The sequence below is a fragment of the Perissodus microlepis genome, chromosome 10 (genome assembly GCF_051167445.1).
Source record: "Perissodus microlepis isolate ML-2025 ecotype Zambia chromosome 10, ASM5116744v1, whole genome shotgun sequence".
NCBI lineage: Eukaryota > Metazoa > Chordata > Actinopteri > Cichliformes > Cichlidae > Perissodus > Perissodus microlepis.
In genome coordinates, this window is record NC_140470.1 from 24,101,029 (window position 1) to 24,128,495 (window position 27,467).

At 39.3% G+C, this 27,467-nt stretch overlaps 1 protein-coding gene across 1 annotated transcript; it reads left to right on the forward strand.

Annotated features, from left to right (window-relative positions):
- Positions 1 to 924: 924 nt before the first annotated feature.
- Positions 925 to 19,596, forward strand: LOC146379479 (pterin-4-alpha-carbinolamine dehydratase 2). The gene is made up of 4 exons (XM_084940755.1): positions 925 to 1,165; positions 2,026 to 2,157; positions 14,832 to 14,912; positions 16,736 to 19,596. Exons 1-4 carry the CDS (start codon positions 1,067 to 1,069, stop codon positions 16,829 to 16,831), a joined length of 408 nt encoding a protein of 135 aa, XP_084796881.1. The 5' UTR covers positions 925 to 1,066; the 3' UTR covers positions 16,832 to 19,596.
- Positions 19,597 to 27,467: the final 7,871 nt, after the last annotated feature.

Genomic DNA, 27,467 nt, shown 5'->3' on the forward strand with positions numbered 1-27,467 from the left:
CATTTTGAGGCTGTGTGCGAGAAGACAAACTGTGCTGTCATTTTTTTTTTTTGTGCCTTTTAGTTGATGTTCAGCCGAACCCAAGTAAGTCCAAAGTACAAAAAAACAAAATAGTTGACATGTCTGTACAAACATTGCTCCTCTCATGCAGGCACACTTTGCTCCTCTTCCTCCTCCTGGCTCTACTGTGTTTTGTTGTCTTGCAGTCCCCTGATTCAGCTTCACTGAACAAACATGTAGGCTGCAGTGAGTGAAAGAGAGGAGCATCCTGTGGAGATATTTTACAGCTGTAAATGAAAACATTGCAAACAGTGATGTGTGTAGGAAGGAAATTCTCTGTTGTGGCAGCAAAAAAAAGAAAAGAAAAAAAAGAGGACAGAGGCGCAGACCCCCTGGCACAGGTCAGAGGTCACTGGCAGAGTCCTTCCAAAGGATCAAAGAATACTCCGTTAGCTTATACAGTGGTGAAAATGACGTTTCAATCATGGCATATGTCAGATGTTCAGTAGTAGTGTTAATTAATTGGAGAGAAATTCGTCATCATAATTGTTACTTTAGCAGACTGATACCTATAGGGTGTATTAAAACATTCTATATTTATATATTTAACCTAATGAAACGTCTTCAGTAAGTAATTTTATTTGAAGTGAAAAAAACACCTCAAACATAAAATATCTGGCTATAGCAACTCTTTTGGGTTATTTTTATTTATATAAGCTATTTATATAAGCACATTTTAACAACAGAAATTGCATCCAGATCCAGTTTGAAAAACACATGAAGACGAGCGAAAAGTGACTTTTGTCATGTTAGATTATTAGCAGTGGAAAGCAAAAATCACATCATTTACTTGTCCTTAAAAAGCATTCACAAATCCTAATACATGGCTCTCGGCTATATTTGCATTATCATACCACTGCTTCTCAATAGATAACCAGACTCCATTGGAAAAATGCGTGATTTTAATCAGGCACTACGTTAAACAGCTATGGCAAAGTATGAGAGGGCAGTAGAGGAAGAGCAGAGGCATTGGTAGGGAGAGAGGACAGCTGACAGTTTACTGATAATGTTTAGGTTAATGTTTAGCCTGAGGACAGGCAGCCTTCTACACCTGCCGAGCAGCTTGAGGGCGCCTCCGTTCTGCAGCAACAACTCATCTAAAATGGTGAGTAATGCAGTGACGGGCTTTAGCTTTAGCATTAAAAAACAGAAGAAACACAAATTCCACGTGAGGAAAGTCTCTTTTTGAACACAGCTAAGTGTGTGGGTGCACTCCCACGTGACAAGCCAAGCACCGTTCCGACGTGTAGCCTCCAAAGTATCCAGCTAGCGTCGTTCTATCACGTGAGAAACCGTACGCTGAACTCTCCCAGGAAAAATGTAAATAAAAACTTTAAGGCGTCCATTTACGTTAAGGCGCAAACGATTAAAGTGTGTAACAGTTTTATGAATTGCTCTGATGCTGTTCCTTAATTCGGCGTTAGTAGTTTTTTAGATTTCTCAGTTAATTTGGTCCCTTTGCTTTTTACGTTGGCATTTGGCTCATGTGCAATAGAAATGTGAGCGGGGCGAGGTTGGTATTCATATTATTGCGAAGTTGAGATTAACTGTATATTAAAAGTTAATCATCACATTTATTTATTATTTTAGCCTGTGAAATGCCTGCATTTCGTACGCTTTGTTAGGGCTTGGTTGAGACTTTTGGGCGGGGCTTGAGTGGAGTTCCGCACAAATCCGTTATTTAAACCAATCAAGTTAGGTCCCTTATGCAGGTTACACCCAGGTAAGCCTGACCTGTGGTCCTGGAAAGGACGGCGTTAACGTTCATTTTTGGGTCTAGACCGCCACCTTTTGGACGCAGCGTGAATAACAGTCAGAGAACTCCTAATACTAGACTAAGCAAGTGTGTAAAGGTTGAATCAGCACTTTTCATTATAGTGCAAGGAAAAAAAAAATACAAAAAACGTGATTTGTCCTTTATAATTCCAGGGCTAAAGCGTTTAACCGTAATATGATTTTGTCCAGTCATCAGACTCACACTGGCTCTCCCCTGAAGACCGGGAGCAGCTATTGGTCGAGCTCAGGGCCACAGGCTGGATGGAGGTGGAGGACCGTGATGCCATCTTCAAAGAGCTTCACTTTAAAACCTTTAATCAGGTGTGTGCATTTATGTTAATATAGTAATTAGCTTTGTTGAAGTCTTAGATCTAATTTTGGATCTATGAGTTAGAATTTTATTTTTTTTATATTGCTGTTATTTTTTTCATCACTTCCTTTGATTTGAGTTTAGACCTAATTTAGATTATGTTTATGTAAGGCTAGCCATTCATGATCAGGTGCAGTTAGGTGTATCTAACGTCTTCTCCCCTTTCCCTGTCATGCATGTGTGCACTTTTTTCAAAATATGCATAGGTCCTATTCTTGATTTACCACGTATAGTTGAGTTGTGGTGGACTAGTCCACAAATTGCAGGGATGGCAATTCTATCACTGTCTTCTTCTGTCCACATTCCCTTGAGCAAAACCCTGAAACTGTAATTGCTTCCAAAGGACAGGCAGGCGCCCCTCTCTGCCACGATCAGTATGCATTTATGCGTGCAAAAGATTGAAAGACAGACAAAAATCAGCAGCTAATTCGACATCTAGGCACCATTGCATATGGCGATTGAAACTGAAGTGTCTGTTGTCATTAAATCAAGTGCAGGATGTAAGATGCTAAAGGTGTAATAAAAGAAAAGTGCCTCAAAATAACAGTTTTATATAAGTGCTGGGATCACAATATCAGACCACACCAGCCATGCCTGCACAGCTGGATGGTGTGTAAATGGTGTTTCTTTGAATTTGACATAAAGGGGGGGAAAAAAAAGAAACATGCACATCTGTTTCTGTCTTAGTGGTCTTTTTTATTCCAGGTGGCCAGTAGAGTCTGTGATGAAGCAGTCATTTTTCCAGTTTCTGTAGCCGTGAAAATCTGTTCATCTTTAGGAGAGTTGCTGCACGCTGCCAGATGCATGCCCAAAGTGTTGATCGGAAACTCATAATTTCAGCTGTGATTCTGGTAGCATACTGAGCATAAAATTGTGATATTGAAATCAGTAGTCAGACATGTCTCCACAGGTTATAACTGTGTCAAGTTTCAGCATTTTTTCTGAAGTACTTATGAATGACCTAAGACACCAAATGTGCAGGATAATAACATCTAGGGCTTGGTATTGTTTAAAAACAATACTGTGATTAGCGTTCTTCGTGTCAGTGTCATCGTGTCATCAATGAACTATTGTTTGGGGGTTATGCAATATCTCTGACTTGGTTTACGTGAGACTGAATTATAGACATTTTGTGGTTCAAGAAAAGACATGAAGTTGCAGGAAAAAGTTAGTGATTTAAATAATATTACGTCCCCGGCCTGGGGTAACCTGGATGTAACATGAGGTGTAGCTACCCACACCAACCACACCGAAGAAAAGGCCAGAAACAAACAAAAGACAAATCTCCAACCTAAACTCATAACCAATAAACAAGACAAAAATGGTTCAACAAAAAAGTTTTCTTACTCCTGCTACTGCTGCAGTGCTCAATATATACAGTGTAATAGTCAAAATTATCTATTTACAAATCTATTTATGAACAAACTGGTTTGTAGCTGCAATAATACAAAGCACACTGCTCAGTCCAGTCTACTCACTAAAAGACATTCAGATCAGATTCCTCATACTTAGCATACTTATTTTTAAAAAAATGTATTTAAATTAAAACACTTTTCCCTGCAATTATATTGTGGTTTTGCGCCATATACTCTGCTTTTTCGCTTTCTCAACAAAAACTACAATTTTAAATAGAAGCAGTGCCTGTGTTCTTATAATTCCACCAAACTTGCCAAACTTCTCAGTGCATCTGTGTTTAATATTTACTGAAAAAGGGAAGCTGAAGAAAACCTTGCCTTGAAAACTGTTATGATTCCCATTGGGGAATATTATTCAAAGAATAACTAAAACGGACCATGAATCCAAACAAGCCCTGAATGCCAGATTGTTACTTTAGTCTAGAGACACTTTGAGGCGGTGCTCAGGACGTTCAGTGACACCAGAATAATTTGATTGCACATGTTGCAGAGGTTTGTTCTTTATATAATTTGTGCCACTATCCATAAAAACCAGCATGCATCCTTTGAATATTTATCACAAAGTGTTTAAATTTTAAGTGCTTCTAAAGCCACACGAGGACACAGTGCAAGGATACTTTGGGATGCTAATCAGAGTCAACAGTAAAGTATGTATTTGAGTAGGGCGAATATGCCGGGCGGCGGAGTAATCCTTTATTTATCTAGATAAAAGTATCATTAAGATACCCAACCATGAGGGCATCTGAAGTTACACCAAATACAATGCATAACAATATAATGCATAAAGAAACAAATACACCTAGTATTCCATACAGACAAGTGAACCCGATCATGTGAACCATGTGCAATAACAGGATGGCGGTTAGCACTGTTGCCTCACAGTAAGAAGGTCTGGGTTCAAATCCAGCTTGGTCTCTTACTGTTTGCATTTCGCATTCTCTCCTCGTGTCTGTCTGCATGGGTTGTCTCTGGGAAATTCCTGCTTCCTCCCACAGTCCAAAGACATGCATGGGGTTAGGTTAACTGGTGTTTCTAACTAAAATGACTCTAGGTGTATAAGTGGGCATGACAGCCTGAGACGCTGAATTGGATAAGTGGGAGAAAATGGATGGATGGAAAAATATGCAGGTACTGTATGAGGTACTTAGATGAAATGGACAGGTGCACATTGGTGGTACAGTTTAGCTCTGAATTTTCAGGATTGCACTGAAAGTAAGTGTTTCATTTAAAATGAATTATGGCAATTTATCAGAAAGTTATTTATAATATTGGGCAAGTTACTGGTTGGTGACTGTGTCTACTGTAACATAGTTCCTGAGAGCTGCCTGGCAGCTGAAACTAGTTCTCTTGCTTCCTGGGGTAAAACAAACATTAAATATTCTTTTCAAAAGTTTTTTGGCACGTCTTGTAAGCAGCTGCTCCGTTCGCTCACTCTGTGCGGGGCGAAGTAAACTGCAGCATCTCAAGGCCACTTAGCGGACTTCCTCTAATCCCATCGTTAGTTGTTTTAGTCCCTAAAATAGTCTGTTTTTACACTTCCCCATGTTTGAAGTCGGAGGGTGAGCGCTGACCTCCCCCATCTACTCCTCCTGGCTCTAAAGCCTCTCCTCTTACCCCGACACGTCAGGCTGCATTACTCTGAGACTCGCCAGGAGGCCAGTTGGCAGCAATTAGGGTTTTGATCAGAATGATTTCTTTCACAAACAATCAAATTGGTTAAAATGTTTCATCTGGTTCACAAACCACTAACAACCCCATCATTCCTTCTGCTGTGCATCGCTTTCTCTCTTCTTTTTCTCTTCTTCTTTTTTTTAAAATTCTTACTCGTTGCCACCCTCCTTTCCCCTATCTCTGCCTTTCAGTCTTTGTCTGTCTCTCATTCCCATTCTGTGCCCCATGTTATTGGCGGAATGAGCTCATGTTGTTCCAATTTTACATGCTGGCAGCTCGCTCTGTCTGTCTGTCTCTCTATCCTTCCTTTTTCACCCTCTTTTATTCTCTCCAGACACCACTCAAACTCTCTGATGCATTTTCACAAACTCTCCAGCTCGTTTTTCATGGCTGCTCTTAAAGGGCTTTTACCGAAGGGGAATGGAGATGAGGAGCGACATGCTGGCTGATTTCCATTCGCCACTTATCTCCAAGTGATGGGCTTGAGGAAATCAGATCCCCAAGAGTTTATAATGAGAATAACAAATCCCCTTCCTGTGTATCGAAACACTTCCTCTCCTGATCTCTAGGGGGCGGTAGAGCTGTACTCATGCATTGAAGTGAGTACAGCAAGTTGAGTGAATTCATGAGATGCTCAAGAGCTGCAAATGAATTTAAAGGAAACATGGCAGCTGGGATTGCTTCTTTGAGTTTGTTTTTCTTTGATTACAGCAAGTGGAAAGTGTTATGATGCCTTTATAAATGGCTCAGGAGTTTAGCTGCGGCGTGTGGGTATACAGTGTGATGTTTGTGGCATTAGTCTGAGGAGTAACTGTGAGTTATTTTTCCTGTCAAGTCCAGTCTGTTTAATGTGCTTTGAGAGGTGAAATCCTCTTTCTGGAGTCGCTTTGGTCAGTGGGAATTATTGCAATCACATATAGACGTACGTGTGTGTGTGTGTGTTTAATACTGTAAATCTGGGCTGGAATTGAACGTGTTCTAAGTTGTGGTCGCTGATATTGTTTACACATCAAGCTTTATGTTATGTATGTTTACAGATTACCATCTGCTATACATTTCGGTGGATGAAGTGGAAACTTTCATGCGACACAAGTGAAACGGGTAGCTTTCGGGTGCAGCTTGTATAAGAGAGGGTGAGCTGTGCATGCTCAACTGTTGTGTTGTGTTAGCTGAGGTTGACATCGATGGCATTCCTCCTTCTCCCACAAATATTCAGTCAAGCAGCCCTGGGAAAAAAAAATCACTCAAAAGCTACATTTAGGATGGAGGGGAAAAATGGCCGGTTATTATCTTCAGTCTTTCTTGTAGAGTAAACAAGGGCAGTCTTAACCTAAGGAGGGAAATTTTTAATGGTTAAATATCTGCATCCACAGCATGCTCCACTGTTTTTATTAGAGGGATTAAAAAGCAAATGGGTATGTGCACCAGTGAAGAGGTTATTAAATTCATCAGTGATGGTATTATTGGCAATTAATGTTATTTTTGGACAATTTTCAATCGTTTTGAAGTTTTCGTTCATAAATTATTTTAAAAATAAAAGTATTTATTTTTCATTTATTTAAACAGGTAATCCCATCAGATATTGAATGTCTCATTTACTAGAGAGACCTGTTTCAGACGAGCATAATAAAATTACAACAGTTAAATAGAAACAGTAAAATAGTAAAAAATTGCTCAATGTTTACGCAATCATATTATAAATCTGGTTCATTTCTGTTTTCCACACAAAACATTGCCTTGAATGTTCATTTTAATAGTGCAACATGTTTGTTTGTAATTGTGCAATCACTGTACAATTCACAAAACATCAAGGGATTGGTTCATGATTCGGGTCAATTTGTTTTATTTATATGGCACCAAATCCAAATCATCATCATCATCTTTATTTATAAAGCACTTTAAAACAACCACAGCCGACACAAAGTGCCGTACATTTGAACTAAATAATAGAAATACATAATAAATAAAAACCAAATAAAAGAAAAAAGTAAAACCATTAATTAATTATTTATTTAATTACAAGAAAAACTAAGTCACAACAATAGTATGATTAAAACATTTCAATTCAAAGACCTACGATGATATTATTATATGAAATGATAACATATAGCAAATATACACATTAAGATAAAGCATTTAAAAACATTTCCTAACATGTGCTGTATTAAAATATATATGGATTCTGACAGTTTTAGTTAATAGTAAAAGTTAATAGTAAAATGTATTTAATTGCTGTATGTTTAACTATTGTAAAGGGATTACATATTTACATTATTCACTCACTGCTATCTCGTTCTTATAGACACCCCCCCCCCCCCATATTGGGATATAATACAAACATATTTCACTGGCTAGCTTAAAGTATAAACACTGCATCCACTCCTGCGTCCATCGGTTGCTGATAGTACGCTTATTTTTTCACATTTCACTTCAGCCAAGAAATGAAAAAGTAATCCTATCTTGAACACATAACATTAGTGGAACTGTAAATGTGAAATAAGTATAATTTTACTCAAATGCATCAGTAGTTACCTGGATTTCATTCCATACATTATTTTTAAAAATAATTTTGAAAGGCTGAAAAGACTCCCCTCCTACCCTTGTAACTCTTTTCCTCGGAAACGACTTCAAGCTGCTGTGGAAAATATTTTAAAATTAATTTATTGTTATTTTGAAAAATAGTCACTTCAAAAAAAATAAATAAAATAAAATAAATTCAGAACATTTTAGTTTTATTTGTGTGAAATAATTTTTAAGTATCCGGCATACACAAACAACCTCCCAAGGTTGCGGTTTGCCGCAAACAATAACTACATCACAAGCTCTGGGAAAAAGCTTCTGGACTTAACTTCCAATTTCGAGTCTGAGGTAGCGACTCTGATTTTTACTGAAGAGAGCAATGCTGTGTTCAGACAGCTGCCTCTGCTCCTGCTCTGCTCTTGGAGGCTGATCCCCCCCTCCCCCATCCCTTTTTTATATTCAGTCAGAGGCTCCCTCTCCTCCAAATCTCCTTCAAGCCTCTGCCTCTCGTTATGGGACTTGGTCTACTTGTGTTGAATAAGTTGTCCTACAACTAAAACTGAGCCCCTGGGTAAACCAAACTCCCAAAGCCATCCTTCTCCAGCTTCACACACACACGCACATGTTTTCGCATACAGGTTAGACTGATGAATTCATTTGCTCATGCTCCATACCAAACATGCAGGGCCTCTTCTCCCAGGCAAATAGTTGAGCAATCAGATTGGACAGTCTGTTGGGTTGATTTGTCAATTTCCCAGTCAGTCAATATCAATCAGTGAATTTATTTCTTTTTGAAATGAACGTCAATTCCTTTTGTCATATGTGCTGTATTTATGTAGCACTTTGAGTCTTACTGACCACTTTACACTGCAAGACACACCTATTCATACAGCCCTGAATGTTTTTATAACCTCAGCGTCTTCCTGTTACAGATAATATATTGTGGGCAGTTATGACGCTTTGCTGTCTTGCCCAAGGACATTTAAACTGGCGGATCGATTGGACAGCGAATCAAATCACTGACCTGCCAGTCGACCTTCTAGACCTTCCAGATACCAAAAGATAATCAGTTTCCACTTCAGTCGTTACATCCAAGAAGCTGGAACTAGTGAATGGTTGGGACTTTTCCTTGATACATGACTTTGGTGATCTATTATTTTAGCCACCTTTAAGTGGACTCGGGAGTATCCCACATTTCTTGACTATTGTTTGGACGCGATGATTCAGGGATTTGCCACCCTTCAAAGAGTTTAGGCAGTGTTTTACATTCCACCGGATGGGGAGAAAAAAGGAAAGCTAACAAGAAAATGTTATAATTTGTTCAAATGTTTAGAGGTATGCACACAGATTTGCATATACAACTCCTACACTTGTCCTCAGACGAGCGAGAAGCCAATTAATCGGCTCAGCGGTGTTCAGTTCCCACCTTCAATCTCCAAAGTGAAACTTTCCCTGGGAACCAGAGGCATCCTGCGTTCATCCCATCCTGTGAGAATAGCTGGAGGGAAGCCACAAGGTGTGGCACCCAAGCGGAGGTGGTTAGATAATCTGGCTATCAGACCTTGGGTAAAGTAAGATGGCCCTGACGTCTGCCGTCTGTTGACAAGCCCAATGCCTTTTTGAGCCCTCGCTACTAACCCCCGCAGTTAATGAGGGGTTTGCATAAGTTGGCCTCAACGCCATACCTGAGCGTTACGTGACACTCGTTACAAAAAGGAGCTGAGTTGTAACACATGATATTAGTCACTAAATGAGTGTCAACACTGGCGGAGAGTCAAACTGAAACCCTGCTCTGCGTTTCTCAACTTTTAAGAATCTCAATTTGAGAAGATTAATACCGCTGATGTTACACTTGCCCAGCAGAGCTCTCTCTCTCTCTGACTACATGAAAGAACTTTACAGCTGCCAGCTTTGCTTCATAATTATTTGATATTTTGCTTTAAGTTACATGTCAACTCAGCGGGCAGCCCACGTCTGGCCAGCTGGAAGCTCGTGAAGAGCTGTTTGGGGAAAGAAGAGAAATGAGGTGTGGTCATCATCATTATCATCACCACCACAACCACCGCCATCAAAATCACAGCTTTCTTCGCTTGCAGAGGAGCGAAGGTTTTCCAGGGGGCTAACACTGACGCGGGTGATGATGGGGCTAGCGGAGTAATCATCGGGTAGTCACGGCGGTGTGTAATGGAGGAGAGCGGCTCGTCTTCCTGTGCGTGCGTGTCGGCGAATACTCGCGCATATGCCGAGGAGGCTTGTGTGTGTACATTTGTGCATGCACCAGTGTGAAAGTGTGTGTCTGTCAGAGTAAGGGTGGGCACAATCTGCATGCACTTAGTCCTGGCAAAGCAGTGCAGGCGTTTCTAAGCCCTTGGACCGCGGGGTGGTGGAAAGCCGATCTGTAAATAACAGACACATGTGTTTGAAACTGAGTCCTATATTCCAGCCCAGAGCCGCAATGAGAGGGAGAACACCACTCCGCTCCAACGTCAAATTGTCTCATCCAGTGTTGTATGACAATCATGCTGTAATAGCACCAAAATGGCTCCTCAAAAGAGTGTGTGTGTGTGTGTGTGTGTGTGTGTGGAGGGGAGAGGGGCATAGTGGCGGTCTGCTGTCGGGTGTTTCTGATTATTTGAGATGGGGGCCTGCATAATGTCACGTCAAATTATGTGACTCTGACAGCTACAGCTTGTTGGGCCAGTTGGAGAGAACTGCTGGCTGGCTGGCTGAGAGGATGGATAGCCGACTAGCTGGCTGACCTGTTGGCTCGAGAAGTGTGGCCCGTACAATACAAATGGGATAAACAAAGCACTTTGAGAGGCCAAGCCCTTGACCTCTGCTGACACGAGACCTCATCTGGGAGTTGAGGATTGGTTTTAATTTCTGTTTGGCCCAAGTGGAGGGTGTTGAGATGACCTACAGATGACGGACAGGCACAGCACTGTCACTTTGCCTGTATTGTTTCCTCATGCTCTGTTTACTGCCCCCAAGGGAGCACTGTCTGTTGAGAAAAGGCTGATGTAGGGCAGGATTTATTTTCTGGATTTACTATTTCAGGTTATTTTGACATTCAACTCCAATTCATTTGTAGCGAGAGATTACTGCTTTTATTTTTATTTTTTTCTTGTTTCTCTCCATTTTTGTTTCTTTTATCAGGCTTCATGATACTTAACGGTCATCTTATGTTTCCCATTCCCTCCAAATGCTCTTTGGTTCATTTGCACATCACTGACAGCTGAATGGGGACAGGAAATGTCTTGGAAAGTGTGACAATACTTATGATAAAAACAGTGCAGCTTCCATGATATACAGCACTTTTCAAGCTTGGGTTATCAATATAAACTAGTCCGGTTTAGTGCAGTTTCAGTTGAATGAATTAGGGGTAAACAAAATGGATGGATGGTTAGATAATTCAAAATACAAATATGAATACAACATTGTTCTTGATCATTGGCAAACATCATGATACTGTTTAGCTGTTGCAGGATTAAAGTTCTGAAATCTGCATTTACATTTGATGATTAAAATCCTTGAATTTATTAAACAAGAAAAAATAAATACTTGCAATAGGGATTCATTCCTATTGTTTATAATCATTTTAGGCTGTTGGAAACAATGCTAACATGACAAACCTTTCTTTTTAAGAAGTTGCTTAATTGCATGTTCAGCACCAGTGAAACCATTTGTCATGCTTTTAATTTTTTGTTAGCTTGTCACATTTTTACACATTTGCAAATAAATTGATCGTTTCTATGTATTTTATGTAAGTCTTCAGTGAAAATAAGACTGCTAATATTTGTGGTTAGCAATAACTTTAGCATAGGATTGATGAAGCGCAGGCGGCGAGCATGATCAGTAAACGCACACCTACATGTCGTAGCTGTCTGCCGCCAAATGGGGACGGTGTCAAAGATATGTGGAACAGCTGGAAATGTAAGCTACTCGTGTTTGTGTTTGTCCTGCTGTTGATCCTTTAGCTTAGCCCCTGCTGTAGAGAAGACGGAAGTCACACAAAGAACTCGTTGTTTTATTTTTTCTCTTCTCGGTGAACTCTGTTCTGAGTAGTGTCCTGTTGGACACTGCGGTGTTGTGTAGTTTTAGTAAAAAGCTGTCTGAAGGCACTAGAGGACATTGTAGTTTTATGTACAAGTTGTGGCAGAGCACAGGGAGAAGAGGAAGAAAGATGAGCTGAAGCTTCTCCAGCTTGTATTTTTTACTTTTATTTAAAAGTGTAGGATGCTATACATGCATGCTTGTCTCTTTACGGTACCAGCATGGTACTGGGTTGGTAGCCTATAGGTGCTCCAAAAAGCTTTACAGATCCACGTGTATATATTTGTAGCTGTGTACTGTCATTTGGCTTGTTGTTGTTCATGTTTGTGCTGTTGTTGGGCTTTTAGCTTAGCACCTACTGCAGAGAAGACAGAAGTCATTTTAGACAACAAAACTTCTTTTTATTGGAGTGAAATTGAGTGTTAAAAAAGTTCATTACCCATGCCAGCCATTGATTCTGCTTCTCATTTGTGTGTGTGTGTGTGTGTGGCAAAGTATTTCTGCGCAGAGTACCAGGGGCACGAAGAAAAGTTGTCGTACCATAGGCACGAGGAGTGTGTGTGTGGCAAAGTGTTTCTGCGCGGTGTACCAGGGGCACGAAGAAAATGTGTCGTACCATAGGCACGAGGTGTGTGTGTGTGTGTGTGTGTGTGTGTGTGTGTATTGAATTATTTTGGTGTTTCTGTTGAAGCTAGCTTTTTAGCCTAACTAAGACAGCATTGTTGAGTTTTTAGAGTGTACATCAGTGTGTTCTTGTAGCCTTGCTATTGAATGTCTGCATAGCAAAGTGCTACGCTAATGGACACAAACATTCATAAGCACAGTTTTAAAAGCTGTGTAGACTGAATTTCTGTCATCTTTCTCTCTTTGAAACAAAAAGGTACTCAAGCCAAAAAACCCACTTGTGTACAGTATAAGCTAGTTCCTACCATAAAAGATTTACGTAGCCACTGTAATGTACATATTGTTACTATACACTGTGTTTCCATCAGTTTTCTAATGCCACACATTACCACTCTTGAATGAGAGTGTCAGCTAACACTAGCAAATTTGGTTACCATTCTTAAGTTGTATTTTTGTAAGGCACAAATTGAAATCTGCCAGTGAAGTAGCTAAATAGCAAAATACCAGAACTTCATTTAGCAAAACTCAAGTAGAAACCATTTTTTGTCAAATAAATGCATTAAAACTGCTTTATGAGGTCCCTACAACACAAATGCAGTGGAGCAGACTTAAATGACCAAAGGTGTGTGACAGCAGTTGTCTGTGTTAAAGTGGCCACACCCCCAAATCTAGTTTCCAGATAGATGAGTTAGAGAAACTGTCTATAGCGCCCTCAACACTTTCTATACTAGGCTGTGAATGTCTACTCTTAAATTCTGCTGTAAAATTGGGCACTTTAACATTGGATTGTATGGGGATCAATTCACTTTTGGAGCAAGCCTCTAGTGGGCACCAGAGGAACTGCAGTATTTGGCACTTTGCATGGTCTCAGCCAACATCTTGTGTAGTGGAAACCCTAATACCAATGATGGTGTCAAAAAAGAAGGAAAAAAATGTTAGCCTGAAGAATGAGTTATAAACATTCATAGACCATGTTTAATCAGTCAGAAGTATCTTAAAATACCACGAGATGACTTTTTTGTTCTATAACAAGGGACAGATTAGAAAGGGAGTTTCTGAAAAAGCACAGTGTTTTGAACTGGGACATTGTGCAGGAACCAAAAGTGTTAACACAGAATCCTTTTACCTGTCACTTAATGTTCCTCAGTGGTATATTAACCTGAAGTCAGCCCTTAGAGGGAGAAGACATGTTTGGACAACACCTGACATGACAGGCTGCTTAGCAATCTCCATTAAAGCCAATGAAAACTGAGAAAAAGCAGACCGCCCGGCTCTCTAAATTGGTGCCAGTGAGGTCAAGTTGCAGGAATATGTCAATTACTTAAATTGATCGGGAGACGGTTTCCTTGATAACCAATTTGATCAAGCTGCTGATCGTGTTACATGCATAGCACTACACGTGAATTGAGCAGGCTGTCTCAGAAATTGGTTACAACACACTAAAAAGGCTAAACGCAATTTCCTCTTTGAGGCTAATTCTGTTTCGTCATGTCAGGTGGTGGATGGGGCCACAGCCATAGCATGTAAACAATGGCATTTCAGTTGATTTAATTAGGCAGAGAGGAAGCATTTAGGGGCTTAATTGAGATTGCAGTGGGAAATTGCTCTGAAATAGGTCTACCTGATTCTTTTTTCTTCTTTTTTTCCCTCTCCTCACAGAGAGCATGACGAGGGATTTCACTCTCCTCTTTGTAGATAATTAGAATAACCGTAATCACTCCCTGGATGCCCTGTGATTGGAGCGAGTCACATGCCAAACTTATGAAGAGTGTGTATGTTTCTCGGTGTGTGCATGCATGCTCTAAAGTCCTTTTGTGGTTGTGGAAATTGAACACATGCATTCAGGAGGACCTTCTATATTCAGAAATCCGTCTTGTACTTCTCCCCGCCTCAGATGGCAGTATTGCACTTTATTAAGCTTTGGATTGACATTATTTTATTTATATAGTATTAAACTTTTTTATTCTGTCCTAACATGGTTCTCTATTGACATTGTGTTTTAATTGTTGTACCACATTTTGTGACCTTTATGTCAGTGAATGTGCTATATAAATAAACTTTACTTACTTTATTTATTATTTATGAAACTTATTTTAATTTAGATTTTGACCATTAAAAATGCAGGAGTCCTTTTCTGTTTGTTATTCTGATGACTTTGCTTTTAGCAGAATTTGTACATCTGAACATTTGTACATCTTTTTGTATTTTTTCCATTTATTTATTTATTTATAAAAAAGTGGATCAAATTTAATGCAGTGTATTAATCATTTTGTGCTTAAAAACATGCATTTTGAAGCATGCTCGCAATAAATTCAGCCATCATTTTATTTTCCCCCTAACAGGCATTTGGCTTCATGTCACGGGTGGCTCTGCAGGCAGAGAAGATGAACCATCACCCAGAATGGTTCAATGTTTATAATAAGGTAACAGGGACTGGAGATTCATTTACAGTGCTGCGTTTATTTACTGTCAATTAGAGTAAGCGCATCTTGCAAAATCAATAGTGGTTTGTTTGATTTGTTGCCATATTTACAGTTTTGTGGTTTGTTAATAACAAATTAGACACACTGCAACTGATCTTGTATAAAGGCTGATTTATTTACTTATTTACTTATTTATTTATTTATGTCAAACGGTTATCACTGGCCAATAGCCAGGCTTTCACACACTCCTTATGCAAAAAGAAAAAGGAAGAGAAAAAGCCAAAATCAGGTTCATACTTTACTCCCATAGTTTTTTTTTTTTTTTTTTTTTTTTTTTTTTTTTTGTGAAAAGCTCTGCAAATATGTCTGCCTTCCTTCACAGCCCCAGCACTCACACAGGCTCTCTCACGTTCCCTGCCTCACAAATAAAGTAGTGGTTGATATGACAAACCCAGTCCCTGAAAATCTCTCAGCATTAGGCTGTAGCCACTGAGTTACTGTGTGGCGGACCGGGCCGCTCTGGGAGGAATGCTGCTCCTAATCCACTCTTTATTAAAGTCTCTGTACAATGGTGCTACAGGTCTCTGGGCCCCCACAGCACTTTCCACCAGACACTTACACATAAATCCCACACCGACTGAGGTACAGCCTCGACAAAACAGAAGCTGTATGCTGAGCTGCTGCTAATATTCTCTAAAATTCACTCTAAACCTTCTGTTCTGTTTTGGTGGTTGTCAGTTTTAAGGGTATTTACAAAAAATGTTTTTGGAAGCCGGGGGGGTCAAACTGCTGCAGGAAAGGAGTAGTTATCACAGTTTATGTCAAATAAAACTATGATGTGTATCACAATATGTACAAAGTTTCACATTTTGTAAAGTATGATTAGAGAGTGGTTTTTAGGAGAGTATTGTTTGACAACAGTAGGAAGGCTCAGCGCCTGTGGGCAGTTTGCTTGAGTTTGTCATCACAGAAATGTCACACAGACCAAAAACCAAAACCTGTACTCACTGGCTGCATGTGGCAAACCACAGCACAGCTGGGAGCACTGCACGCTGTAGTTACACCTACCAATACACAAGAAGGTCACATTATACTTCCACCAGAATGTGCAAGAGCTGTCACAGAACTAGGTGATAGTCTTAATCTTTTTTTCCAAGGTTGCACAACACTGGATGGGACACATAATGCACTGAAAGCTGTGTCTAGATGGCCACACATATGCTATCTGATTTGTACCTTGCACTCTTGAATACAGACTGGAAATCAAAGGTGGACATAATTACTCTAACATTCCCCCTTTTAGACTGTGACCAGCATTTTGACTTGAGCCTAATAGCTTATACAACTGGAGCCAGACGCACCCATGTTTGGAAAACAGGGTGATTCTAATTAGATTAGTATATTTTTACAGGTAAAACATGGTATTTAATTTGACAAAACTGTATATTGGTTCAGTTAACCACAGAGCAAGCCATATTATTTGTCCCATAACTGATGACTTGAAATTGATCCAAAAGGCGCCACCAAAACAAACAGTTGCGAGACCTCCTGTTTAGTCACTCGAATGAATAAAGGCGAAGCCTGATGATGCAGATAGGCGCCGGCACCTACCTGTCAAAGTGACCACAGTCCTAATAATGCAAAACTTTGAGCTATACCACAATTTAAAAGAATAGAAGGTTTTCTGAAATAACAAAGAATGTAATTTTATTGGATTTTTTTTCTTTGCAACTATTAAACTCTTAAAAGTTGTTTTTAGGAAAATATTTGGATCATGTTGTCATTGCCTTGTGATTGACACTAACGTGTATATGTCTTCACAGGTCCAAATTACACTGTCTACACATGACTGTGGAGGGCTGTCAAAACGGGACATCAAAATGGCCAAATTTATTGACAAAATTTCACTTTCCATGTAGTTTTTTTTTTTTTTTTTGTCTTTAGTCTGCAATCTGTCACAGCCTTTGTAGATACACTGATTTTAGTTTCAACTCTTTAAAAAGACGACTGCACTACAGAGTTAAATGTATTTAGTCTTTCACATGTGCATATCCTGCTTCTGATTTTTGTCCCAAATAAAATCTGTCAAAAAAAAAAAAAATAACCATTTTACACTGTTTACAAATGTTCGAAATCTTTCTGTGACAGTTTAACTTGTTTCATCTCTAATTGTTTTAAAATGATGCAGTGTCTCTTGAATTAACACTGTGTATGAAAGCTCTTTGGTTTAGATTTCCCCAAAAGTCAGAGACTGGAAAGGTATCACTGGGTGATTTTCTCATATGGAATTAAAATGGATCGTGATTGGTCAGCAGTACTCTGTCAAGTTCTCACCAGTGAGCTTTTACATGTGAGTCCATCAGATCACATGCTCTCCTTTTGTCACTTGATCGTGGAAGGGGTCAAAGTCAGTAGGAAGGGAATTAATTTGATTTGCGATTTTGTAAAGGATGAACTAAATTCAGTGCCTTCTACCTCTCATGTGTTTAGTTGTAGTTTTTTGGGGAAAATCCAAGTTTATAAACATAAATATGCATAAATAAAGCATAAATATGCTTCCTTGGTCTTTCCTGATCATAGTGAGTTTAAAAAATGCTGTAAATTCTCATTTTATCGCCAAACTAAATTCAGAGTCAGCTCAAACAGATTTGCTACCATTTTAAATGAGGAACCTGACAACACTTCAAGTACAAGTCAGTGTCTGCTAGTTAAGCATAGAAAGTAAAAATGGGCAGCATGAACTGTCTAAATGTTACAAAATCCATCCAACAGTGACTCGTTTAACATGTTCCATCCCATTTCTTTAATTTCTACAAAATGGGTGAGATGTTGGAGTTTGACACATCCTCAGGACAGTTCAAACATTGGAGGTCTCCTGCCCTGCTCACATTTTCATTTTCTATTACTTAAATCTGATCACAGTCAGTCATATGTGCAATACCTAAAAAAACCTAAATCTTGATCACAGTTCTGGATTGAGGGATTCATGCTATGGGAAACAAAGGAAACACTGAATGAATGGAATGGAATTATCAGAAACAGGGCAGGTTCTGTAATATCAATTTTCTCATTTAATCATATTTCTAAATGTCAAATAGTTTATTTATTGCATCAACTTGAATGCAGCTGGATTTTCATTCATCACTGACCATGTGGTATGTGATTGTAATAAGCCAAACAGAAGCTAATTGCAGTCGTACTGATGCTTGGACTGGATTTTAAGTAACTATCAGCAATTAAAGAGTAAGGTTAAAATGTGGGGTGATGGACTGGGTGTGCTTCTTCTCACAATTAGTGGTAATTAATTACATGCTGTCAAGCCTGGATGACTATATTAGTAATTAGAAAGGCTTTTAGCGCAAAGCATCAGGTAATGACTTTGATGAGGTTTTTCTGGTCACAAACGAGTGACATAAAAAACCCCAAAGCAAAATATGAATTGTCTGTCAGAACAGCTTCAGTGTACTTTGACACTGACTCTACATGTCTCGAAACCTAAGCTGGAGGGACTCTTTCATTTGGTATTTAAATGACGGAGGAGAGCGCTAACTTGTCAGCCAGAAATCTCCCAGAAGTCAACTGGATTGCAATTTAGTGACTGGGAAGCCCATACCATATAATTCATATAATTTTAATACTCATCAAGCTATCCATAATCCCTTTGTCCTGTTTGAATGGAACCTTCTCATGTTGGAAGAGTCCATTCCCATCAGGATCAGAAAATTCACCCCCTAAACCCCGCCAGCAAAATGACCCCCCATGGCATATAACATAACTCTGTACTGTGTAATGCTTTTTTCAGATGGCATTGCTGGATCGCGGTATGCTGCTGCTAAATTCAGTTTTCTCATTGCTGCTAGGCCTCCACTTACAGGGTAACTTGAATATACATATTGTATAATTTGTCAAATTTTCACATTGTATTGCCAAGGCCATCTAAGCCCACACACGCTGGTGAGGTTAAATCACATGCTGAAAGTCATATATATATATATATCATATTACAAAGATTATTTGTGAGCACTAAAGTAGCCCCAGTTTATTCCTCTGTACGGGGAAGTTCTCACCAAAATAAGACGACGGTTGCATCTGTTGTGTGTTACATTGTACAACACTGACCCAAGCAGCCACCCTTCAAACTGCTTTTTGTGCAGGAGGACAACTTTGAGGCTGGAAACAATAGCAGTGAATTCAAGTGTTTTCAATGTTGCTAATAGAGACCACATTTCCTCTGTTTGCACTCTAATGTGTGTGTCATCTGTATTGTCTCAAAGTGAATGCACTAGCTCCTTTTTAACAAATTTCTGTGGAGGTGTGCATTGTTCTGTGGTTAGAAAACTGAGGTTGAAAACAATAATAGAAGACAGAGGAATAAAAAGCAAAGCTCTTTTTCTCCCTCAGAATTATATTTTTCTATTTTTAAATAAACCAACAGAGGAGGGATCTTCCTCCCCTGTTGGATTTATGCCTCCTTGCAACTCCTGCCTCTGCTCCACTAACTCGCTGGCTCTTTCTGCACTGACTGCAGAGACCAACCTGCAATCAATACTCCAGAAAAGTGCTGAGAAGACAGCAAACAAGCTGACCACATACTGTGAAATCAGTAACTGTGGTTTAATTAAGAGTTTCCAACTGTAACCCAATCACAAAAACAGTTACTAAAGAAATTAAAAACTTAATAACCCTTTATGGACCATGTCTTGGAGTCTCGTGTCTCAGAACTTGAACTAGCAAATGCTTCTTGCTTTTCCATGATAAATCTCTTAACTGGTTAAAAATCCACTCATTCATTCATTTCTCTTTATCCCCCTTTGGATTAATCAGTATATTTTATCACTTCAACACTCTATTTTCTCTGAGGAGAAGGAGGAGGGCCACTTTCTAAGTGACCGGACGGACCTTGCTACAAGGCCAAGCTGGACCAGGCCAGGCCAGATGTGGCTCCTTCAGATAATTGACCTCAGCTGATGGCCAGCAGCAGCAGCAGCAGCAGCAGCAGCAGACAACCGAGGCAGACCTCCCATTAGTGAAGTCCCTGGATTCTGGCTCCTTAATCCATTTCACCTACTAATTCTGTGCTGCCAGCAGTCCCGCCAGAGGAAGACAGACAGACAAACAGGAGAGGGAACGAGGAAGAAAAGAGAAGCAGAGAAAGCGGGGAGGGCAGTTAATGGGAGATTGCAGAGGTGGAGGGGAGTAAATGACAAACAGAGAGAGCGGGTAGAAAGGGACAGAGTCGAGAATGGATGAGTAGGACGGGCAGGTGGGGCAGGCCTATGTTTTGTGAAGACCTTGAGATGGAAAAATAATAATTCTCCCTTGCATAAATGTCTCCTGCCCCTGAGAGGAGAAGAGAGACATGGAGTTGGGAGGGAGGGGTGGGGCAGCAAGTGAGAAAAGAAACCACAAGCAGGAGAGAGGCTTTCTGGGATTTTTCCAAGTAGCTGCAGTGCGTGATAGCGGCCCATATTTTTCCTCTCGTGTGTGAACTGCATTTTCACTCCCTGGCCGTGGAGGGGTGGTGGCAATCAGATCCCGGCAAATAAAGATAAAAAGGTCATTGAAAGTCAGTCTTGACTTAAGTCTGCTTTTGGAGCCTCCAGGGGGAGTGCACAGGCCAGCGTTTAGCATGTGGGCTTGTCTGTAGTGGGACTCATTGCAGACACAGTGTGATAGTAATCACAGTGTGCGCTCGATGCCAAAAACAACCAGCAGCCTAACATTTGCACACACATTTGTATGGCAGTTGTTTTTTGATCAAATGCACCTCCGGTTGTACATTTCCCATGTGGTGCAGCAGTAACTACTGAACAACCACTGGCTGTTCTTATCTGTGTGAACAGAAACATATTGTTGTCTATTTACTGATAAATGGCAGTTTCACGCTGTCTTCTTCAATTTAAAAGACAAACCGTCTGTAAAAAGGAAAATCCATTTTATCTGGGATAGGAGGGACTGCAGAAATGGATATCATGCCGATTCCAGAGAGACGAAAAGTATCAGCAACAGAAGGTCCTAAATAAACTCACATCTGTTACCAGTGTCACTGTACTGTTAAAGCTAACTACAAAAATGTAACTTTGTATGAACCAATACAAACACGTTTTTTGAAGCCTTGTCACAATGCCATATTGTATGGAAAATAGGAGAGATCTATCATTTTTAGCATATAAATATTTCAGTAACTCCTCATCATTCCCTCTATAGTACATACCTTTTATAATTAGTGCTAGCATAGCTGGAAATCCAGGTACATAATGGACTCTTGATAAAAGAGTGCTCTGAACTGACGTGAAACAAACTTTTCTCTCTAGAAAGCCAAACTAGTTTAACTTTCCTCATAACTGATGCTATGCTTGGAGAACGGATCTTCCTGTGACTCTGTAAGGAAATCACCTCTCAGTGACATCAACCAGACCCCAGAGTACAAAAAAATGTTAGAAACTAAGAGTTTGGAGCGATCTAAACCTGAGCGGGCTGGCTCATTTGTCATTATGTGTAACTTTGGCTCATAAAAAACAAATAAAAAGTGCATTTTAAGTAGTGACTTGCTACTTCTCCATGAAATTATCATCAAAACCCAACAAAGAGAAAGCAGCAGTTTTGCTCATTTCCCTCCATTTTGATCCGTCTCTCTCAGTGTAACTTTGCACACATTGCTTTGATGGAGGTATATAGGTCAAGAAGTCAGATAACTGGTGGTCTTTTAAAATAAATAATGTTTATATCTTTCATATAATGTGCTTCATTCTTTGCTCAGCCACCCACAGCTTTCTTTGACTAGGCTGTGAAGTCCTAGCAGCTTGACTCAGCACAGTCACTAATCCCAAAATGACAGTCATGTGTCAGTTTTGTTAGAATTATTGCGGTACAGAGACAGAGTCCTGGAGGTAATAACATAATTTTCTCAGGACACATATAATTATAGTAATTCATGCTGTTGTACTTGGGCTTGCAACCATATTCTCGTATTGGCCAAATGCTCTTTTTGATTGTGTGAGCCAATATTTTGTAATAAATCTTCAGCTCCATAAATCAAAGTGTAATTTGCAGCACAGCATGAATTTTGGCTTGTTATGTCACTTAATGTTACAAGCAGCATGTTGACTTTGGCTTGATTGAAATAAACTCATTAATTAAGATAACGTATTGGGCTTTGAGTGTATCCTGAATGTACAGCTCTTCAGACGCTGGCTATGGCATTAACGTGGGAAACACAAGGAAATACTCGTGTGCTGGTGTCTGAGTCAAGAAGTTTTGTTGCCACCTCAGTGAGCCTCTACATATACCATCAACTTTTCCATACTTTTTCAGCCAGCATGTCCACATAGCAGCTTTTTAAAAAAAGTGTTTTCTTTAACCATGACTTTAGTCTCGAAATATTCAACATAAGAAAGTTCTCTCCAAAAAAATATACCTTGGGTCACATTAAAAAAGCAACATTTTTCTGCTGCTTTCAAGCTTTCCTACTCTGGTTGTAACTTTCAGCCACAATCGGTTTAGTGAAGTAGATACACTTCATTAAGTACAACTAGTTCAGGTTCAGCTGCTTGCTAATGCAAATATCTAATCAGCCAATCACATGGCAGCAAATCCATTCATTTAAGAATGTAGACATGGCCAACATGACCTGCAGAAGTTCAAACTGAGCATCAGATTGGGGAATAAAAGGTTGATTCTAGTTGTTTAGCTGTTGATATATTGAGTTTTTCCTGTACAACCATCTCTAAGGTTTAGAGAGAATGATCTGCAACCTGCAGACTTGGTTAGAAACTATTTGTTTTTAGAACTAAAGAAGCCTCTTGCATGAGAGGGAAACAGCTTCACAAACCTAAAGAAGTCCAGTTGCTTTCTTTTTTCAAGCTGCAAAAAACTGTACAAAAGAGTGGCACTTCCCGAGCCAAATGTGTTATGGATGTCAGAGGTCAGGGGAGAACGACCAGTTAGCTTCAAGTTAAAAGGAAATAAACAGTAACAAAATAACTGCTTGCTACAGCCAAGTTATCCTGAAGAGCATCTCTGAATATGAAGCATGTTAAACCTTGAAGCAGATGAGCAACAGCAGCAGAAGACCACCCCAATTGGCCCTCATGTTAGCTTAGAATGCAAAACTAAGGCTACAGTTTGTACTGGCTCACCAAAATGAGATAATACAAGATAAGAGAATCAGGATCAGCATATGACGTAAACAACACGAAAGCATAACTCCATCTTGCCATGCATCAACAGTTCAGGCTGCTGGTGGTGTAATGGTGTGGAGGATATTTTCTTGGCAAACTCTGACACCTTAGTACCAACTGAGCAGTGTTTAAACCCCACATGATACCTGAGTATTGTTGTCTCTGAATCTGCAGCATCTGCATGATATCATGTCAATATAAGCCAAAATCTCTGAGGAGTGTTTCCAGCACCTTGTCGGCATTAAAATTAAAGAAAAACCAAATGGGGTCCAACCTAATACTAGTATGCCTTACATAATGAATAGGCTGGTGAGTGTAAGTTCCAACTGAAGATTTAAATCACTTGATACAGTTGAAAAAGTCTAACAACTGTCTGAAGGTGATATACACTGAATGTCTTTCAGCACCTGAATGTATATCATTGTAATAAACCCACAGCAGACCCGGGTGCACCTTCATGCTTTGCAGCATCTCACACACTTTATTCTTACAATATTCACACGGCAGCTGGCTACACTCAACTCAGTCAGCTGCAGCTCCGCAGCTCACAGCCCGACTCACATCAACAACAACAAAACTGCAGGACCCAGTACCATATTTAAGTAGGCAGGGCATGATTGCGGATGCCGTGCACGTGCGTCCGTCTTCCCTGCACGGCATCCGCAAGCCACGCCCCACCACAATAACCTAGCTCTCTTCTTGGTGAAATGTATTCCTTTGCTTTTTGTGATCCTTTGTAACAGGATAGTGTTGTGCAAACTACTTCTCACCTAGTTTGCTACAAACTTTTATATCAACACCAATATTTCCTTTTTTGCCCTTTTCCCTTAATTAATTCATCCTGATTGGGTTGAAGAAAAATAAACCCAGATACTTATTGGATATACCCATTTTAAAGCTTGTCACAGGACTCAGACTCCGCTACTATGGCACACAACAAACCCTAATATATTACTCTAAGCATCTCTTAATTGGAGTCAAGTATCAAACTCCTAGTGTCATGATGTTGAGTGTTTGTTTATCCACTTTCTGTTATATTTTGTCAATCATAGTCATTTTAGACAGTTGTCAATTTCCCTCCTTTGTGATCGCTTGTCCTAGCCTCATTAATGTTACCTGTGTACAGTCTGCCTCACCTGTTCATTGAGCTAATTACTCCTGTGTGTGTGTGTGTGTGTGTGTACATATACTTCTTTGACTTGTACCCCTTGCAGTCAAGTGTTCTGACATCCCTTGGTTTTGTCCCCCATTTTGTTGTTATTTCTCACCCTGCGTGTGACTTTTTGGACTATTCTTGGATTTGCGTGTTGACAATGCCTTGCTGGATATGTTTGGTCCACTGAGTGATCATCTGTTAATGACCTCAGCCTGTTTTCTGATTAAACATTTGGACTGTGGAGCATTAATCTACCTCTTAGTGTCCTGCAGGGTAAGCACACAAACACATAAATATCCCAAAACATAAATAACAACAAAAACAGTTTTGTTCTCAACTTCCCAAAGTAATGATAGCACCAAATAGCATTGAAATCATCAATGTTAAAGAAACATATTTGATTAAAAAACAAACAAACAAAAACAACCCCAAACTATAGAGACAGGTCCCTACAGTTATCAGCGTTTAGGTTTTTTTATTTTCATCCTTTGTGCAGTTCTCGTTTTCTTCCATAACTGTCACAAACTGTAGACTCATGAATCTGACGATCTTATTCAAACACTAATGGATACATGGCATGAAATTTTCCCTCTGTAGATAAAAACCATCATCATTCATTGTCTGCAATAAAGCAATCATAGGCTTCCTCGTCCAGCAAGCAAAGGTTTTTATAGATGCATTTGACATGTTGAGAACATTTCAAGTTGTGGTTTATTTTTTGGCCAATTGTTTTATTATAGCAGTACACTCACATTCACAAACCTGATACCTGAAAAACGCGTGTTCACCCTCTGATATCAAGTGACGATGAAATCTGTGAATGAACAGTTTATGGAAACTTCCTTTTTGCAACGGCATGCAGGTTTCTGTTCGAGGGAAGTTGTACTAAGGGCGAAGCTGTTTTGCCCTCATATGTCATGCAGGCTGTACACAGCTCATCGCATGATGTGCTTTGTTTGTTACCTCTGAAACATCAGAGTCTTTTTGACATTGGAGCCGTTTTGCTGAATTTAAAAATACCTCCTTACGTTGATCGTGTGCACATGAAACACACATGAATCAGATACATGCCACTCAACATCAGGCTGCACCTATGATGATGATGATAAGATCTGAAAATGGAAAGTCCTGTTCCCGATGCTGACAAGGCAGGGAGCTTGTGCTTTATGTTCTCTCGTGGTAAATGTCACTGGCAGCATTGGAGGCTTTGTCCGTTTGTCAGTATCATGACATCACTTGATTTTAAGGCAGATATAAAATTTGTGGATCTTCTGTCATGAGATCATTATACATTAAAATACAAATAACACTTCAACATTACTGAATGTTAAAATCATCATTCTTTTGTTTTGAATATTTGCTTCTTTTTCTCCACTTAAGCCATTAGTAATAGTGTTGTGGGTCACAGTCAGCAATCTAGCCTTTAAAATGTCTTTATGGAGACAGGCAAGAGAGCTTTGTTTTACTATTCCATACTGGAAGCTTGCGAATGTCTTTCATGTAATGGCGAGCAAGCAAGTTATAAAGTGCTCAATAGAATGCAAAGCAAAAGTAAAATAAAAAAACAAACAAAATGAATACAAATAATAATAATAATACAAAATGAAGACATGGAAAACAAGACAAATATCATAGTAAATAAATATAGAGCTAGAAATAGTGAAAGATCAGCGCTGATCTAATGTAATATGATGAATTTAGTTTTGGATATACTTTCAGTTTCACAATGTAAATTTGTTGATTGTTATTGTTATTATTAGTATTAGTTGATTTCCAAATATTCTGAGTTTTGTGTTACTTCGATTTAGTGACAGCCTATTTATAGCAAACCATTGCTCGACTGTATCAAATTATTTGTTGACAGTATCAAGCAGTTGATCCAGATTTTCTTCACAACCAAACAAAGTAGAATCATCAGCAAACAATATGCATTATAAATTCATAAATACCTTACATAAATCATTTATATATATATAAAAAAAAATAAAGGACCAAGTACCAAGCCTTGTGGAACACCACATGGAACTCTTTATAATTATGAGCTTGTGTTATTTACTGGTACCGATCTTCTAAATAACTGGTTAACCAGTTCTGTGGCATCCCTCTTATTCCATACTTTTCTAACTTTTTTAATAATAATATTTGGTCACTGGTTTAAAATGCTTTTTGTAAGTCCAGAAACATTTCAACTGCAATGTCTATACAGTCAAATATTTTTTCTATAAAAATCTAGAGCCAGTGTTCATTTTTTCCCCTGTAACTGTACTGTTCATGCAAAAGTTGTTGTTTATTTAGGAATTAAATCAACCTTTCATGCAACCTATGAAGCATGAATTAGATGTTATGTTCGTGAAATAAAAATGATATGCTTTAATAAGGTCTTGTAGGTGCATAACGCTGAAAACAGGTCCTTTCAGCCTTTTGTTAGGTGGTTGCTAGGCAATTTTATCTTGTCATAATATTTTATATAGAAAGGAACCTTCAGGAGCATTAAATATGCCTATGTGTCAAGTTTGGTTGCTCAGGTTAATGGGATAGGAGGTTACTGATCCATCCATCGCACTTATCCAGTTCGAGGCCTGGCTGTTATGGGGAGAGAGGCAGGGTACATCCAGGACAGATTGTGAGTCTACAACAACAGTGGTCTTCCCTTTTAACTATATATTATGCAAAAAGATGTCAAATCTGAACATTTGGCAGATATAAACTAGATTTTATGTTTTAAAATAAGTGTGAACCAAAAAAGTAACTGATGGTTCGGATTTCTTAAATGGTGTTTTAGAACGCACTTCAAGGCTGCTTCCATAAGGAAAGAAACAAATCCTGAAAATGTGACTTACAAACTGCCTGCATTTGAATATTTGAACCCGGGACAATGGCAGCAACAGGGGCAGCTGCTGCAAGTTTATCATTCATGACAGTTTGGCTGAGCTGCGGTTAGCTCGCTCAATAATGACACATAACACAGAACAGAAAACTAAACAGTGGCTTAAATTGTGTGTGCGCTGTGGAGGTTCCTCTTCACTGAAATCTCAAACCCAAAGTGTTTGAAATGAGCCAAAGCACAAAACATGCAGCATCTTGAGCTACTATTTGTGATACATGTTTCATGGCAACAGTAATCCAGAAGCAATCTGATGTGAGCAGCAATTCAGGATTCAGCCTGTTGGTTTACTTTGCTATGAATGTCGGTTATTGTTCTCATAGTTATTTGAAATG